At 47.5% G+C, this 17812-nt stretch overlaps 1 protein-coding gene across 10 annotated transcripts in view; it reads right to left on the bottom strand.

Annotated features, from left to right (window-relative positions):
* TTC23 (tetratricopeptide repeat domain 23) overlaps positions 1-17812 on the bottom strand; it is a 125247-nt gene that overhangs the window by 19107 nt on the left and 88328 nt on the right. For 9 of the 10 annotated variants that reach the window (XM_059058534.2, XM_067029541.1, XM_067029535.1 and 6 more), the window contains 2 exons: positions 17054-17159; positions 3352-3479 (listed from right to left, as the gene is read on the bottom strand). In XM_059058534.2, coding sequence (XP_058914517.1) covers positions 3352-3479; positions 17054-17159 — 234 coding nt within the window. Of the gene's footprint in view, positions 1-3351; positions 3480-14630; positions 14668-17053; positions 17160-17812 lie in introns of those variants that run through there. The other variant, XM_067029543.1, reaches the window with a different exon arrangement.

The following is a 17812-nucleotide window of genomic DNA, read 5'->3' as shown; positions in this document are numbered from 1 at the left end:
AAAATTGGTTGTCAGGCGTGGAGAAGCCAATGATGGAAAGAAGAGCCAGACACCTTTTCCTAAATGAAGCTCTCAACGCCATTTACAGCCTGACTGGGGAAACTAGAGATAGATGTGCATGAACTTGAATGGCAAGTCGAGATGCCACATGAATATGGGTTTAAAGGAAAGAGACTATGACAGTCTCTGAGAGATAGAAAAGCTTAATGGAGAGAAGTGAAGAATAAATAGGATTTATGTGGACTAAGAAGAGGGCATGGGAACCTGGGAGCATGGTGGGAGCTGGGGGAAGCACACGGCACATTCAAGGCCAGTGAGGGGACTGATTTGACTATAGCAGAGAAAGTAGGCATTGGAGCAGAGGGAGCTGAGGCAGGAGTCACGGGCTGGGCTGGTGGTGGAGACCTTCATGCCAGGCTGAGGAGTTTAGATTTTCTTATGGGGAATAAGAAGTCAGAGAAGCTTCCTGAGCAGCAGAGCAGCACAACTAGAAGAGTATCGGTTTTGTGTTTTTTTTGCAGTACGTGGGCCTCTCACTGTTGTGGCCTCTCCCGTTGCGGAGCACAGGCTCTGGACGCGCAGGCTCAGCGGCCGTGGCTCACGGGCCCAGCCGCTCCGCGGCATGTGGGATCTTCCCGGACCGGGGCATGAACCCGTGTCCCCTGCATCGGCAGGCGGACTCTCAACCACTGCGCCACCAGGGAAGCCCTAGAAGAGTATCTTAACACGGAGTATCTTTTAACCTGTGGCAAAGTAAACTTCACTTAAATTTTACCTTAAAAGGCATTTTCCTTCCCTGGGATCACCTTCCTGTTGGCAAAGGGTCCTAGCCCACAGGTAGGCTGTGACACATCTGAGGTGGTCTGAGCACATCCTTGTGATTGTGCCTGGGACTGTCCTTGGGCCCAGCCCCATTGGCCAGCTCCTGCTGGAACCCACAGTGAGGTCTGTAACCAAGGGTGAGCATAACACAAGGTGACCCATTTGGTTGGACAGATTGTGTCACACACAAGGGTGCCTGGCAGGAGAACGAGGAGGGCTGAAGTCTGGCCCGTGTTCCGCTCTCTGAGCAATGTGCCCTGGCAGGGACTGCACCCACCTGAGGAAGAGGCAGCTTTGTCTATTCTTATAAGGGCATCAGAAGGGCTGGCAGGGGCTGTAGAATGAAAAGAGCCAGTTTGCTAAAATCTCCAGGGGAGGCCTCAGGAAGTGAGGTACATCTTTAGATCAATGCCACTGATTTGGGTGACTTGGGCAAGGGCAGTGAGGTGTGGCAGCGGTGATGACAGACACCAGGGCAGGAAGCCAGACAGGAATGGGGAAAAGGGTGGATGCCTTTTGGCAGCCAGAAAAGTCAGACAGCCCATAGCCAAGCATCCATCCACCCAGTGGCTCAAGGCTCCCCCACCACGAATAAGAGAGCCCCTGCTGTCACGGAATTTGGTCTAGTCAGGGAGAGACAGTAACCGTCCACGATATATTATTGTAATACATTACTCTGTTATATAATTATATCAGACAGGATTCTATGATGAAGAATAGTGGGGAGAATCTAATCAAGACTGAGGGAGGGGAATCAGGCAAGCTGGTGAGTCCTGAAGGATGGGTCTGCATTAGCCAGGAGATCAAAGAGGAAGAACCTTCCAAGAGCACGAAACGAAAGCGGACACTGCCCAGAAGTGGGGATTAGAAAAGGCCACCGTGGCTGGAACACAGATCAGGGGAGGGGGCAAAAATGAGACTGGAAATGTCAGCAGAATCCAGAATGTGCAAGGTATTGTGGGCAATGTGGGATTCTGGCTTATCTTAAGGGCTCTGAGGAGCCAGTGTAGTATTTTACAGATGGGGGTCCACTGATCAGATCTGCTTTTTGCAAAGATCACCATGGCTTCCCTATTCAGAATGGATTAGAAAAGGGCAAGTGTGGAAGCAGCACCTGGGGAGCCAGAGTTTGTTAGAGAGGTCCAGGTGGGAGATGATGACTGACAGAGGTGGAGATGGCAACGGATGGATGGATTCAAGGGGCATTTTGAAGGTAAAAATGACTGATGAGCTGGAAGGGGTGAGGCATGATGGGGGCAGAATTCCCCTCAGATTTCTGCCCTGAGCACTCCACATAGAACTTCTAGAGATATTCTGGAATCTGAGGCCCCTGGAAGGCCCCTCTCTACTTGGTTGGGTGATCCAGAAAAATATGGAAATTCCATTTGCTGTGGTTACTGTAGCCTGACCTTGGCCTGATGAACATTTGTGCATCTAGATTAAAAACCTATGTTCCTTAAGCTCACATCAACTGAGAGAAGGGTGAAGGATTAAGGGTTAGGAGAGAGCTGTCGGGGAGAAGGTCTACATAACAGCAGAGGAAATAAAAGGGTTTTCATCTCAAGGATCTGCCTTGACAGGTTAGAGGTTTTTTGGTTTTTGTTTTTTAATATTTATTTATTTATTTATTTATTTGGCTGCGTTGCGTCTTAGTTGCGGCATGCAGGATCTTTCATTGTGGGGCGTGGGCTTCTCTCTAGTTGCAGCGTGCAGGTTTTGTCTCTCTAGTTGTGGCACATGGGCTCCAGGGTGCGTGGGCTCTGTAGTTTGAGGCATGTGGGCTCTCTTGTTGAGCTGCGTGAGCTCAGTAGTTGTGGTGTTCAGGCTTTGTTGCCCCACGGCACATGGGATCTTAGCTCCCTGACCAGGAATTGAACCCACGTCCCCTGCATTGGAAGGCGGATTCTTTACCACTGGACCACCAAGGAAGTCCCATTGACAGGTTAGAGTTGAAAAAACAATTTGTATAAATCAAGCATGTGGGTGTCTGGTAGTTGTTAGGCTTTTTATGGAATAAGTTCCCTAGGGTTTAACTACTAATGAATATAAATTCTGGGTCTGGCTCCATTTTTACAAGTCATGGAAAACATGCCTGTATGGTTCAACGGACAGTGAGCCGTAACTTCTGCACTGTGTAGTTCTTATTAGATATGCACATTTCATCCATTAGCTAAGATAATAAAAGAGGAATTAGACACACTAACTTCCACCCTCTATGCCAGCCAGAACCACAGGCTGTGGTAAGCAGAGTCTGTCCACTGGGTTCTCAAGGTTTCTAGTCCTTTAATATACTCTGCAGGTGGACATGGCATCTACATTCTCATGAACTTTTTTGTTTCCCGAGAGTGAATATCTGGGACCTGCCCAAGAGTGGTTGCCTGGCCTTATTTATCCCTCTTCCCGTGGAGCCTGGCACATGCCTTGCACATGGTAGATGCTTAATGCTTTCAGAGTGCAGGAGTAGCCCTTTGGATATCAACTGGGTCGCCCAGGTAAATAACTAGTCAGCTGTGGTCCAAACTCACTTACCTCTTTTTGTCCAGTGACTTGTAGAAAATGGCAATAATCATCTTGAATTGAAAGAAATTTGGCTTTTCCTATCCCTTCAGCATCCTTAAGATTAGCCATGCTATCTTGAAAATACTGCTCAGCCACATCTGAAGAAAAGCATCACAACAACAATTTTGAAAACAGCTTGCAGATTTGAAATGGAAACAGAATAACTATGTGTTTAGTGATGGTGAACAATCTGAAAATAATAAGTAATTGGACAAGATAACCCAGTTAAGGAAACTGTCATTTGTCAATTAATCTGACTGTTTTATTAGACAGGGTCTAGTTCTCAGGAAGATACTGCAATTTATTTTCATTGGTTTTCATACGTCTTCCCTTTCCCAGTGATACAGTAAGCAAAGCTAATGCAAACAGGGAAACCATGCCCTAGACCCGACACATTGTTACGTTTTCAGATTGATTAACCATTAATTCTTTGTAAAACTCTGGTTGCTCCTCACTGGGGTTAGGACTCCAAGGATCCACTGACTTTAATGGACTCTGTAATCTTGGAATGTAGCTTGATAACCCTAAAATTCTGGAAAATATGGCTGACATGCCGTTGAAGGAAAAACCTCAACCATTCCAAACAAACATACTGGTTATAATATAACAAAAATATTTGAAATCTCTGCCAATCTTGAAAGCAAAAAAAGGAAAATCTCAGGTATGGAAAATGAAGAGGAAACTAAAAGCCAAAGCAGGGAGGGGGAGCTAAAGCTGAATGGTCCATGAGGGGATTAGGAAAAAGGTGTACTGTATTCCAAGACAGGGTTTGATAAGCCTGAGTAGGGCTGGAGATGAAGCCTGAGGCCTCTGTGTGGTAGGAAGCTGGAATGGGGCTCCCTGCAAAAATCCAGTGTTATAGGCAGATTTCTAGGATGTCCCCAAATGACCCTCAACCTTGATTATGCCCTCCTCTTTGATTATGGGTGGAACTTATAAATATGCTGAGATATTACTCCTGTCATAAGATTATGTTATATGGCACAGTTGACTGTGAGAAAGCAAGATTACCCCTTGGGCCTAACCTAATGACACCAGCCCTTTAAAAGCAGAGTTTTCTTCAGTGGGAGGCAGAAAAGGAAGGCAGAGAGATTCAAAGCATGAAAGGGATTTGAAAAGGAGGTTCTCCATTGCTGAGATGGAGGGGACCAAGGTACAAGGACTCAAGAGTGGCCCATAGGAGTTGAGAGAGGTCAATAGTCAGCAAGAAAATGGGGACTTCAGTCCTACAACCACAAAGAACTGAATCCTGATAATAACAGGGATGAGCTTAGAAAAGGACCTCATGATCCAGGTGAGAATGTAGCTGGCTGACAACTTGATTTTAGCCTGAGCAGAGACACCAGCCTTACCATGCTAGACTTCTGACTGACAGAATTGTGAGCTTAAACTGGGTGTTTAAACAACCATAATTTGCTATGCAGCAAAAGAAAACTAATATAGCCAGGAATCCCTAAAATTGAGATAAGAACAATTGCGCTGGTCCAAGGAGAAGCCTCAAGGCTGTCCCTCCAGAGGCCATGGCTAGAAAAAGAGCATCTGAAAGAAACTGGGACACTGCACGTGAGGCATGCACATGTTTGAGGGCTGAATTTGCACCACCTACATGATTTGGAAGTTCTTTTTGTGTTTTTTGTTTTAAATTGTTCCACATCCCTCTCCCTCCCTCCCTCCTTCCTTACTTTCCTTCTTTCCCACCCTCCCTCCCTCCCTTCCTTCCTGTCGTGTTGCAAAGCTTGTGTGTCTTAGTTCCCCGACCAGGGACTGAACCCAGACCCATGGCAGTGAAAGCACAGAGTCCTAACCATTGGACAGCCAGGGAATTCCCTTGGTTTGGAAATTCTGAACCAATAAATTAAAGTAGAAACTAAGGGCTTAATCTCCAAAATATACAAATAACTCATACAACTCAACAACAAAAAACCAAAACTACCCAATAGAAAAATGGGCAGAAGACCTTAATAGACATTTCTCCAAAGAAGACTTACAGATGGCCAGTAGGCACATGAAAAGATGCTCAACATCACTAATTATTAGAGAAATGCAAGTCAAAACTACAAAGAGGTACCCCCTCACACCGATCAGAAAGGCCATCGTTAAAAAGTCTACAAATAACAAATGCTGGAAAGGGTGTGGAGAAAAGGGAGCCCTCTTACACTGTTGGTGGTAATGCAAGTTGGTGCAGCCACTATGGAAAACAGTGTGGAGGTTCCTCACTGTTACTCAGTGTAGAAACTTCTAGCACTTAATTCTTTTCCACCTTTTCATATTAATTTATTATGCTGAGTCTTGCCAAGCTCAAAAAAACCCAAAAAACAAAAAACCACTGGTGGAGGAGAGGATGTTGGGAAAGCTGTAGAAGGCAAGAAACATCTAGAATCCCCCAGAGTTATTTTTTTCTTCAGAAAAAAACATCAGAGGGCCTGGCAGATGGTGGAAACTGTGGACCACTTAGGAAAAAAGAAAAGCCCACTTACCTTGTTTCCTCTAAGTCTTAAACATAGTTCATTTTCATTTTATGTGGATGATACTAAGAAGTCAGACTACTTCTTGGATAGAGTAAGTACAAAATCTTAAGATGATTTTTGAAAAGAAGCTATTAGCATTTATTAATGAATCCTGTTGAGACATTTCGTAAAGAGAAATATGCATTCCTAGCAAGCTCTGTCTCCAAACTGTTTTTACTTAGGTAAAACTAAAAATAGAATTACCATAAGATCTAGCAATCCCACTCCAGGGCATATACCCAGACAAAACTATAATTCAAAAAGATACATGCACTGCTGTGTTCACAGCAGCACTATTCACAGTAGCCAAGACATGGAAACAACCTAAATGTCCACTGACAGATGAATGGATAAAGAAGATGTGGTACATATATACAATGGAATATTACTCAGCCATAAAAAAGAATGAAATGCCATTTGCAGCAACATGGATGCAACTAGAGATGATCATACTAAGTGAAATAAGTCAGAAAGAGAAAGACAAATACCATATGATATCACTTATATGTTGAATCTAAAATATAGCACAAATGAACCCATCTATGAATTAGAAACAGACTCACAGACATAGAGAACAGACCTGTGATTGCCAAGGGGACTGGCAGTGGGGGAGGGAAGGACTGGGAATTTGGGGTTAGCAGATGTAAACTATCATATAGAGGATGGATAAACAACAAGGTCCTACTGTATAGCACAGGGAACTTTATTCAATATCCTGTGATAAACCATAATGGAAAAGAATATAAGAAAAAGAATGTCTATAAAGTAGAAACCAGCCTGAAAGTGGAAAAATTATAGGACTCCAGCACAGGGGTCTCAAACTTAGTCCGTAAAGGACCAGATGGTAAATATTTTAGGCTTTGAGGACTAAATGGTCTCTACTGCAGCACAAAAACAGCCAGAGGTGACACGTGAAATGGAGCCTGGCCGTGTGCCAAGAAAGCTGTTTACAAACATGGGTAGGGAGCTGCATAGGCCTGTGGACCGTAAGTTTGCTGATCCCTGCTCTAGCAGAGGGAAATGTGATTGTCTTCCTCCCTCAGGGACGTGGGACACCTCCCCCCGCCACCCCGAAGTGCCTGCTGGAGACAACCTCACAGGGATACATGACAGTACATAAAGTTTGTTGGGGACGATTGTGAACCATACATACAATGGTCTACTTAACATTTCCATTTGTAAATCTCATATGTACTGTGTAGCACAAATACACATGAGCAAAAAGACCAGATGTTCTCTTTGGCTTCTTTAGACTTCCTCTGCATTTGGTTATTTTCCCTTTCTCACCTCTTTTTGTGCTTTCTCCCCATTTTTCTTGATTAGACAGGACAGTGTATTATCTATTTGGATATTCTTCCAAAGAGTGGGCCCTCAAATTAGTTTTTCTCAGACTGTGATGTGAATGCCAGGTGCTTCCAAAGAGGCCTCCATGAACACACGGCCCCAGAATTCACGGAGGAGCAAGGATGGGGCCAGCCTGCGCAGACTGTGGTAGCTTCTGGAGGCGGGAGTGAGTGGGAAAGAGGGCAGGCTCCACAGGTCAGGGGCTGCCTGCGTCAGGCTCCAGCGCTGCTGCCTTCCGGCTATGCGCCTCCATTATTGGCCTTCGCTTTTTCACCTCAAAGAGGAACCTTCAGGCTAGCGCCTCCATTATAGGGTTGTTGTAAGGAGTAAATGGGTTAACGCACACACAACTGATGACGTGCCTGACACCTAGTCAATGCTCAATAATTGTTAACCATTTTAGTTTCAGGGACAGTTTCGATCACTGTGGCTATGCGCCTCCCTCATCCATACTAGGCTGACCAGCAGGCACACTGGAAGCAGAGATGGACATGGAAAGGAGAGGAACACGGAAAACAGTGGTCAAAAGGCACAGAAGCCTGGGATCATGTGCAGATAAACGGCTCCATACACCTCAAGAGCTCTGAGAACAGCCCTAAAATTCACCGTGAGCATGGTGGGTCTCCAGAAACGATTCAAGTACATCCCATGTGATCTGCTGTAGAAAGGAGAGAAGTAAACACTTGGCAAATGTGTCTGTCAAATCCAGGCAACCTAAAAAAAAACTTAGGTGTGAAAACAAGTAAGTTTCATTTGTTTGCAAGATTTACTTGCCTTAGGATCTAGGCAGTTGCCAGATAGAAGCGAGAATTAGGCTGGGAGGTGCTGCCTTTCAGAGAGGTCTCGGTGCAGACTGGCCCCAGACTTTGTGACTAGACAGAAGTCTGTTGAGCTGGAGTCCCTGCTCCGCTCTTTCAGTGGGGGGATCTGTCCACTGCCAGACCCCAGCAGATGGATCTCTAGAGTATTACCTAAAGTTTTTCTTGGTAGGAGAAAAGTTTACTACTGTATATTAAAAATGTTACATCTCTTTAGTCCTTGCTGGCTCATGGGAGAAAATATTACAGATTAAATGTTCAAACTACATATTAACTTTGGTTGCTTTGATAATCTGATGACAGCAAATGTGGGGATGATATGGCACTTATTTTGTTGATTCTAAAAGCATTACAGAGATGCATGTTCCAGGTCTAAAATTAACAAGTCTGTTCAGGAATGGAGTACTGTTGATATTTTAATTTTCTGTCTCCTTGGGAATTAACCAAAGAATGTAACTGAGCCCTTCTTTTTTTTTTTTTTTTTTTTTTTTTTTTTTTTTTGCAGTACACGGGCCTCTCACTGCTGTGGCCTCTCCCGTTGTGGAGCACAGGCTCCGGACGCGCAGACTCAGCGGCCATGGCTCACGGGCCCAGCCGCTCCGGGGCATGTGGGATCCTCCCGGACCGGGGCACAAACCCGTGTCCCCTGCATCGGCAGGTGGACTGTCATCCACTGCGCCACCAGGGAAGCCCTTGAGCCCTTCTTGAAGAGTAGAAGTTTTTCCGAGTCTCAGCCTCGTTCTCCAGAGATGAGCCCTTGCTCTGTAGTTGTAAGGGCATAGGAAGGAGTTGGGACTGAACAGGTAAGAACTGAGTTTCTGACCCTGGGCTTTTGCAGAAGAAGTGGTGCCAAGCTCAGAAAAAGGTAGAGATCAAAAGGGATGGGAAGCATTTCCCTCCTCTCCTGGGTAAGGAGCTGGTCTCTCAGACACAGGTGGACATAGCTGTGCTTCGTCCCTTTCCAGCCCCTCTCTTGTAAAGTTCTCCCACCTCGTAGTATTCCTTCCCCTGGCAGTCACATGCTGACCAATCCCCCCTCCCCCCACAAAACCACCCCATTTGGCTGGTCCCCTAGAGCTTAGTGCCAGATACCCCTTTCCTTTGTGTACCTGATCTCACAGGATGCTGGGAAAAAGGAAGCTGCTTGGCCTAACTCATACTAGTGTGTAAATGGCTCAAACCTCTAACTCAGGGAGGCCTAGTCACATTTTCCAAAGAGGATGCTTGTTAGCATATTTGGATCTCTGGAAGAGGGACTGGAAGTGAGGGAGGAAGGAAGGTGTTGGGGGAAGAAAAGAATTTATTACTCAAACTAAGGCTACATAGCTACTGAAGTGGAAAAAAGCTAGGCTTTGTGGTGAGACGTCAGAGACAGGCCCTGACTGGGAATCTGCCCTCTGGGGTCAGCTCCTAAAGTTGCTGCTTCCCTTTTCCCAATTCAGAGTCCTCAGCTTCTCAAAAGGTCCAAGTTTCTTCCATTTCTGTTCCTGGAAGGTCTCTAGTCACCGGGGGGCAAGGCCAGGGAGGGGGGAGGGTCTCTGACAGCTGTTGTTACATACAAGCAGACCACATGTCAGGCATCATGTCAGGACCCTTATTATATGAGAACAGCCTAGGGCTCAGGAACAGTGCAAGGTCCAGGGCATACACTATACGTGTCTTCCCTGTCTGTAAATTTGAAACCACTTTTATTTTTACCTGGGATATAGGAAAGCTCTTTTACTGCAAGACCCTGACTTATTTTCCCCCATCCCCCAGGCCCCTAAATTAGCTTTCTGAACTATGAATCCCATGATTACTCTTTGAGGGGAGAGCAAATTTGTCCTATTATTATAGCTAAGGAATGACTCCCTAAGAAGCAGAGCTGGTTTTCCTGGGAGTGGGCATCCCCCAGGAGGTCCACCTGGCACAAGTGACAGTGGGGTTTCCAGAGGGACAGGAGGTCACAGCCCCTGGGGTGGGATGCCACTTCTTGGCACAGACCTTGTGCCTGAAGTTGGGTGTGGGTTCACAAAGAGCCTTGGCAACCTGATGCTGGTGGCCTCGGCAAGAGATGAGGTCATTTTCTAAAGCATAGGAGCATGACTTAGCTTGTAAATCTGAGCCCTAGTGGCACAGGTGTTCCAAGGCCATGAATCTCCCATTTTCATTCCCGCAGAATGTTGGGGCTGTCTGTGAGTTAGGGTGAGGGGGTAAGTGTGGCCCAGCGGACAAGGTGGCTTAATGTCTCCCGGAGGCCCCTTCAGACTCTATTCCATCTGTATGTTCATATACAGGCAAAAGAAAACAGGGCTCCATTCAAAGAGCAAGAGGAATGTGGGGTTATGATTTGGCACCCAGGAGGTCAGGAGGCTTTTAATTAAAATAAATTCCAGTGACCCTGGGCTCATTTTCTTGAGGCTGTCCCAAGGCAAGAGCTGGAAGAGTGAAGACAACTCTCATTATGAAGGAGGCCTATGTGTACAATGTGACAATTATCTTTTGTAACAGTCTTCAGAAACTGCACTCTGCACTAACTGCAAAAGCATTAAGGGCCCCAGGGAGTTTGAATATGGAAAGTCTCAAATCCTAGCCTGGTATTAACCCAGAGGAGTGCTATCACCCAGCAAACAAATGGATTGAACCCATTTAGACCCTGCTGGGAGATGCCTGGGGCTTTACACAGGCAGCTACCCTGAGGCTGCCCACCAGCATTGTGGGGGCCACAGAGTAGTCTGAGGACAGACGAAGCCCCTGACAGGCTGACTCCTCATTGCATGGCCCTCAGTGGTCCACACCAGAGACCACCTTCAAGAGGAATGTTTTCATAGGGCCTGGACAGGGCATCCGGGAGCAGTAGACCTGCTGCTCCTGAGCTGTGTGGTCCCTGGAAGTCCATGGCCATCTCTGGGGGCAGGTTTGCATCAGTAGAGTAAGGTGACCAAGATGGCGGCAGGCTGGGTGAGGCTCACACAGCAAAGTGTGCATGAAATGTCTGCATAGTACCTGGTGCCCACAGGGCTGGTCTGGGCTCAGTCACCATAGGGACTGCCTGCCTTGAATGTCCTCACCACCAGGAAGCTGACCAGGACTGGCTCCCACCCCCAACACCACCCAGAGTCTCACTAGGGGCCACCCAGTAGTTATCAGGTGCCCAGCACCTCAGGCCTGTTGCCACAGTTGCTTGTCTTGGTGAAGTATATGTCATTTCCATAAGCTGCCCTAATAATATGTTTTGAAGCCAAGTCAGGGTATAAATAACAGGCTTTTCTGAGAAGTTCTGAACATAAATTATTAGCCAGCACAAAAGTGAAAAACCAGAGCCTCATAAAAGTGGTTATCAGAGAGCCCATCATCCTCCCTAGGAGAGGGATTAAGCCGCAGACTTTGTTCTCAGACACAAAGATGAAAGGCAGTTTGTAAGCAAAGCTCAGTGAGGTTTCAGTTCTGCCACAGGTTGTCCCTCTGTGAAGAGAGAACAACAGCACAGACTTGGGGTGGAAAAGGCCACAACTTCTATTCCTCTGCTGGCCTCAAGAGCTGCCAACCCCTGCAGCCCACACCTGCCCCCACCTTTGGGGCTTCCGGGCTTCCTGGACCTCTGAGGACAGAGCACCCTCAGAGCCACGACCTCTCTGGTTCTGGAGTGTGGTCAGGTAGGCGGTGCCTGGCCTCTGTCTAAGGCCTTGCTTGGCCTCTAATTGCCAGTGTGACGCTGGACACACCTTGGACCCCAGTCCTCTACATGGGATGTGCTTTAAGGTGCCTTCCAGAGGTTTCTGAGAGGGGGTCCTACTAACGATGGTGAAAAACAGGATAAGAGGCTTCCCTTTTCTTCTCTGGCCTCACCCACCGCTCTCTCTCTGCTGCTTCCCCTTCCCACCTGGCCTGTGGAGCACTGAGCAGGATGGATGCTGACATCTGCTTGGGGAGCTCAGGCACCAGGCTCAGGCTGGCTGGGCATTTTGTAATAAGAAGTGGGCCCTGAGTAGGAGCTGAGGAAGGGTCTCTCAGAACACACAGGACTTGAGGCAGGTGGGAAGGCCGAGGAGGAAGAGAGAGGGAGAGGGGAATAGTGAGGAGGAAGGGAGAGGTGGGTGGGCGTGGCCAGCAGCAGTTTACACTAATTCCCACTGCAGGCCTGCACCACAATCCCCACTTGGAGGCCTCAGGTTGGAGGTGGGCGACGGAGGCAGCACGGGCAGCAAGGAGGGCCATGGGAAGGTGAAGACCACCTTCCCATGGCTGCTCCCAGGTGGCCACATTACCTGTCAGGAGCCCGCTGGAGCTGGGTGCGTCTGTCTGATTTCCAGTCTCTCTGAGACACATGGGGCTCAAAGAGCATCAGTAACCCCATGAGCAGGGAGTAGGCTGTGGGTGGGGCAGGGCCCAGCATGGGGCAAGCTGAGAAGCAGGCCACAGGAGGAGGAGCTGAGAAAAGCAGTGATCGCGGAGGGTAAAAAAGAGGAGACTCCATGGAGATACAGAGCCTACCTTCAGATACTTACATATTTCGTGTCTACTGTATAAAAGGAGGAGAGAGGCCAGGACAAGTGGGGGACCGGGAGACATAAGTATCCGTGCGTAGGGAGTTATATCTTGGGAATGCACCCCATGCCCATAAGCCTGTCCATATAGCCAGGGATCCCACCCCCTGCCCCAAGGCGGGCAGGGGCATAGCCCATTCCCTTCTGCTGTCTCTGGAATCTACAGAGCTCTCTGGCCTGCTGGAGCCCAGGCCACAGATGGGGCCACTTCCAAACAAGGCCACCCATGCTCAGCGGGCTCTGCCTCTCAAAGGTTTACACTGAAATGTACTTGGCTTCAGCCCATTTCATTTTAATATACTTTAGGAGAAGAGTTATAAACACAAGGCCAATGCCCGGAGACTTAGCAGGGTTGGGAGAGCTGTTAATACCAAGTTTGTCTATGGCTGCTCTGGGAAGCTGGCCAGGCTCAGGTTAGTGACATTCTACAAGCCTGAATTGGGAGCCCTTATGCAATCACAATCCTCGTGACTTCTAAGGCAGTTTTGTCTGCATAAGGAATGCAGGAAGGCACAGAGCAAAGGGATTAGCTTGATTGTGGAGCCTGAAACACACTGGCTTCTTGGCCAGTGGTGTTTTGTTTGTCTGAGGGCAATGCCTTCAGTGGACATTTAGCAAGTAGGCTATGGAGAATCCCTAGATGAGAAATTTTTCCTATTAACGATTCTTTAAACAAACAAACAAACAAACTGTACTTGGCACAGACTAGTTTAAGCATAGGAGAGCAGAGTTGAGATCCCCCTGCACATGGATTCCTTGGCACTCAGTGGAACATGCAGATTTGCTCCCAGGAGATCTGGCTGGGACTTCTGAACCACAAATGACCAAAGTCCAGGCCAGAGAGTCCTGCCTGGGTGAGAGCTAGGGTGGGGAGGCTGGTCCCCCCCTTAGCTGTCAGACAAAGATAAATTCCAAATTCCTACCTTTCCTTTCCCCTTCCAGGAGGTAGCAGAGGCCTGGAGAAACCTCAGCCCTGGGTGGGTTTCTCTCATCGCATTGGCCATGTGTGAGGGGACAGCAGGGACATGAAAGCCAGGCACCCTGAAAGACGGTGGGAAGGCACCTGCCCACTGCCACTGCAGCTCCTGGCTGCGGGGGACTCCGCTCCTTCCTGCTTTTTCGGGGAAGCTGAGTCCATGCATGTAACACAGCTGTATCCTCTGGGCCCAGGCCAGTGTGCTTAGGTACTTGCAGATAAGAGCCGGAACAAACTATCTTAAAATGCCAGCCGGACGGCTCATTGTCCACAGTCTTCCCCATGTTTGTCACCAAGGGAACAAAGATCCCCACGGCAGCACATTCGAGCCTGTTAATACAGTAGGAATCGTCTGTGGTTTCTCTTTGCTTCGATTCTTTTCTGATGTGCCCATTTCGATGGTTGGCTTGAGGCCTTAGGGGCAAGGGCTGGTGCTCCTCTCTGCCCCGGCTCCAGGGCTTCATGCTGCCTCTGCACAAGTGTCTGTTTTGATCCGACAGCTTCTCTGCCCAGCCTCCTCACTTAGTGTTGACTCGCCTTCAAGCCTTCAGTAAACTCTCTTCCTGTTGGTGTCAAGGTGATAGACATTTCCAGTGTCTTCTGATTAGCGGAAGCTGAGTCTGAGAAGGGAGCATCCTTATACTGACTGGGGCTTTGTCCTTCTTGGGTAGAGCAATGAGTAGACAGGATATGAACTGATGGTGCTGGCAGTATGGAGAGCTGGCTGTGTTAGCTCCTTTGTAAAATGGGAGGTCATCTTGCCTCCAAGTCTTGTTAGGATTAAATGGGCATGTTCGTGAGAGTGCTGGCACCTGCATACAACGGGCGCTCGACCCCTGCTACTGCTGTTGTCATTGTTGCTAGTATGATTGTTGCTATGATTCCTGCTGGTTCAGGTTCCTGAGGCCTCTGTGAGTCAATATGTTTCAAGGAATCGATCCTCCAGGCCTCAGGCAGAAGTGACCCCCTTCCTAATCTGCATAGCCAGTTGCAACTGTCCAACTCCCTGCTCTTGGGGGAAGTTTTTTTCTTATCCTTCCCTATTCATCCTCCTCCTCCTTCAGATACTGACTGGCAAGTCAGCTTTCTGGGTGCAGGTCACCAAACAGTCTGAGCTGCCAAAGAGACATGGGGCAGAATGGGGGGCTGAGAGCCTGTGCACGTTCCTGGGCTGGCCCCTTCCCAGATGGCACTCAAACTGGTTTCCTTGGGCCACCGTTGCTCTTCTCAAGTCCCTTTCTCTCCCCAAAGCCACACACTCTTTGGGAGGGGAAAGAAACGAAAAGGGCATGATGTGCAGTGCCAGTCCTTATAATATAGCGTGGAGGTCAAGAGCCAAGGTTCAAGTCTACCACTCCCTGGCTATGGCTCTTGGGAAACTACCTAACCCTCTGTGCCTTAGTTTCTCCATCTGAAAACTGGGAACACTTGTACCAAACTCATAGAGCTGTGGTAAGGATTAACTGAGTTAATAAATGTAACATGGTTAGAACCATGACAGTATGTACTATGTAAGAATTAGCTATTATTACTGTGTGAGGTCATTAAATTTTCACAGACCTAATTATCTGTATCAAGTAGGTATTAGTGGCATTCTCTATTTACAGGGGAGGCTATAGCAACACCATATTTAGACTGGAAAGCTTAGAAAGAAATACATAATTGGATTGTTTCTGATTCTGTAATTACACAAAGCAGAATGGTCTAACTTTGCAGCTACAAGAAACAAGTATTTTAGGGACACGATTTCTATTGTTCCCCACCTAATCCATACATTCATCAGATGTGTACACTGAGCACTAGCTGAGATGCTGGCAAACCGGAATCCCTCTAAGGCAAAGATCGTCTCTGGCCTTAGCCTCCTGTAGTTGCTTGGTATTCTCTGGGAGAGACCCAGGAAGGACCTGACAACCACTTATTATACTCATGCTTCCCGGGTCAGAAGTTAGGGATCTAGCCCTCACACTTGTTTTGCATCTCTCAGAGCCTGAAACATATTTGACTTGGTGACCATCAACTATGCATTGATTTCACATAAAAATTCAGATTTCTGCCTTCTCTTGAAAAAGCAGACCTGCTAATACAAGCCTGCTTTCCACATGACAGTAATGGGCTGGAGCTGAATAACAGCTGCTCACTTTCGACAGGGGATGGACCTCTCCAGTTTCCCACAGTCCTCAACCACTCCCTATTGCATCTCTCAGATTACAGCCAACAGTTAGCTGCCATTTATAATTATGCTTGCTGCTGCTACTGTTTTCTAATGACTATCTGCTTCACTCACATTGCTTATTTGGTTCCTATAGACATTTAGATTTGTGTCTCCTGCTAATCTAGGGGTTTCCATATTGTTTGCATTTTAAGTATCCTATTAATACTTGTGGCATGGAAGGTTCTTTTCCCCTATTAAAGGAATTTTAGCCACCAATAAACTGGTTAAAATGTTGGCTCTTTGAAGGTTTTGAAGTTGATTGCTATGTATGGAGTGTTCTAGGGAGTTAGGGTAAGGAAGGTCACCTGCCTTCTCTATCCTCCAGCTCTGAAAAGGTGCTCAAAGCTCCGGGAGACCAGAATGAAGGATCTTTAAGGTGGGATGGACAGAAAGATAAACACTGGTATCCCCTTCCCCAGCTCCTCCCTGGACAGGAGCCCCTGCCTGGCCCAGGGATCTCTGCAGACCAGGCTGCTCACTGAGGCTCCTCCTTCATCTTCTCCTCCCACCAGCCTCGTCATCTTAGCCCAGCTCCTACTCCCTGAACCTCAACTTCAAGCCTTCCAGATACTGATTTTCAAATTGATGGCACACTGGACCTTATTTTTCTACAAGGCATAAGTATTTTTAGCTGGCATCTTGGAATACACCTCTTGTCTTCTTTATGAGTTATACTCTGTTTTTGAATATTCTGACCAACAACAAAGAAAGTCACTAGAATGCATGTTCTCCATCAATAGAGGCATATTGTATGTTCTGAGCCCAGGATGGAGGATTAAAGAACTCCCAAGCTCACTGCTCTACCTATCATGTGGGGCTAAGAAAAACTATATGACTCATAAATGACAACTTCCTTTTGGAATCCTGAAGCCGTGTAAGTTCATCCTGATTGAAAGCTCAGCCCTGTGAGAGTCTGGAGGCCGGAGTTCCAGCAGGTCAGATCCATTGCCACAGTAGCTCCGCAACCTTTAAAAATAGATCACCTTTGAAAGCCCAGTAGATTTCCCTGTAAGCCCAGCACGAACTCTCTGGAGCTCTGATAGCTACGTTTGGATGAAGATTTGCTGTATTTGAGAAGAAAAGATTAGAGGAAGGCTGAAAAAAGATAGAAACCAAAGGACTCTGGACTCTGGTGAAGCTAACAGGGAAGGCTCTCTGAAGGGTCTGTCCCAGCTCCATCCACCTGCTCACCCATCCCAAAGGCAGCTAGCCCACAGACACCGACACCCATGGGACAGGCAGGGAGCAGGCCTCGCTGTCCCCCACGGAAGGCTCACTCTCGCTCTCACCATGGTGCTCAGGCCTCCCAGAAGCGACAGCAGCACAGGCAACGGAGTGTGCGGACACGGCTGCCTCCTCTTGAGAGGGGTTTCTGCTCAGGACGATGAGATGCGCCTGTCATCATGGAAAGAAGACACACGTTTGTTTACATGCCTGGCAGCAGAAGCAGGGAACTAACTGTTCTTGGAGCGATAAGCAGAAAGCCAAGGAAATTTCTAGCAAGCTAAACAATATGATTTATGTGGAAGCACAATCAACTCTTGGGAGAGCTTGGTTTTAAAAGCATTGTGTAGTGGAGAGAGAAAGCACCAAGCCCTGGATGCTGAGTCCAGATAGCTCGATGCTGTGGCCAGGGCTTATTTCTAAGTAAATCATTTAAAAGTCTATGCTCCTATGAGTGCAGTGTCAGCAGAAGAGGGGGGAGGGTTTCCAGGAGGAAGGAGATGGATTAAAAAGTGCCTGTGCTGTAGGGGAAGTGGGCAAGCACAGAACCCTACCCACCGGTCAGCCCAGAGTGGGGAACCAGCCTCACCCACAGAAATCCCGACCCCACCCCCATGCCTGGTCCGCCAAGCCCATTTGCCTATAACCTCGGCAAACTGGACCACAGGAGCTGCCCGAACACAGGAAACAGCTCAGTTCCTTGAAAATGAAGCCCATTTAAAAATTCTTTAAGGGGAAAAAACCACCGTACGATCTTATGAACATAAAATAAAAGTAATCCTTTCAAATAAAATACAAACTACATCCCTTCAAATAAAAAGATA

Source organism: Kogia breviceps, chromosome 3 (genome assembly GCF_026419965.1).
Source record: "Kogia breviceps isolate mKogBre1 chromosome 3, mKogBre1 haplotype 1, whole genome shotgun sequence".
In the NCBI taxonomy this organism is placed as follows: Eukaryota; Metazoa; Chordata; class Mammalia; order Artiodactyla; family Physeteridae; genus Kogia; species Kogia breviceps.
The sequence above is the reverse complement of the archived record's forward strand: the minus strand, read 5'-3'. Positions and strand labels throughout refer to the sequence as shown.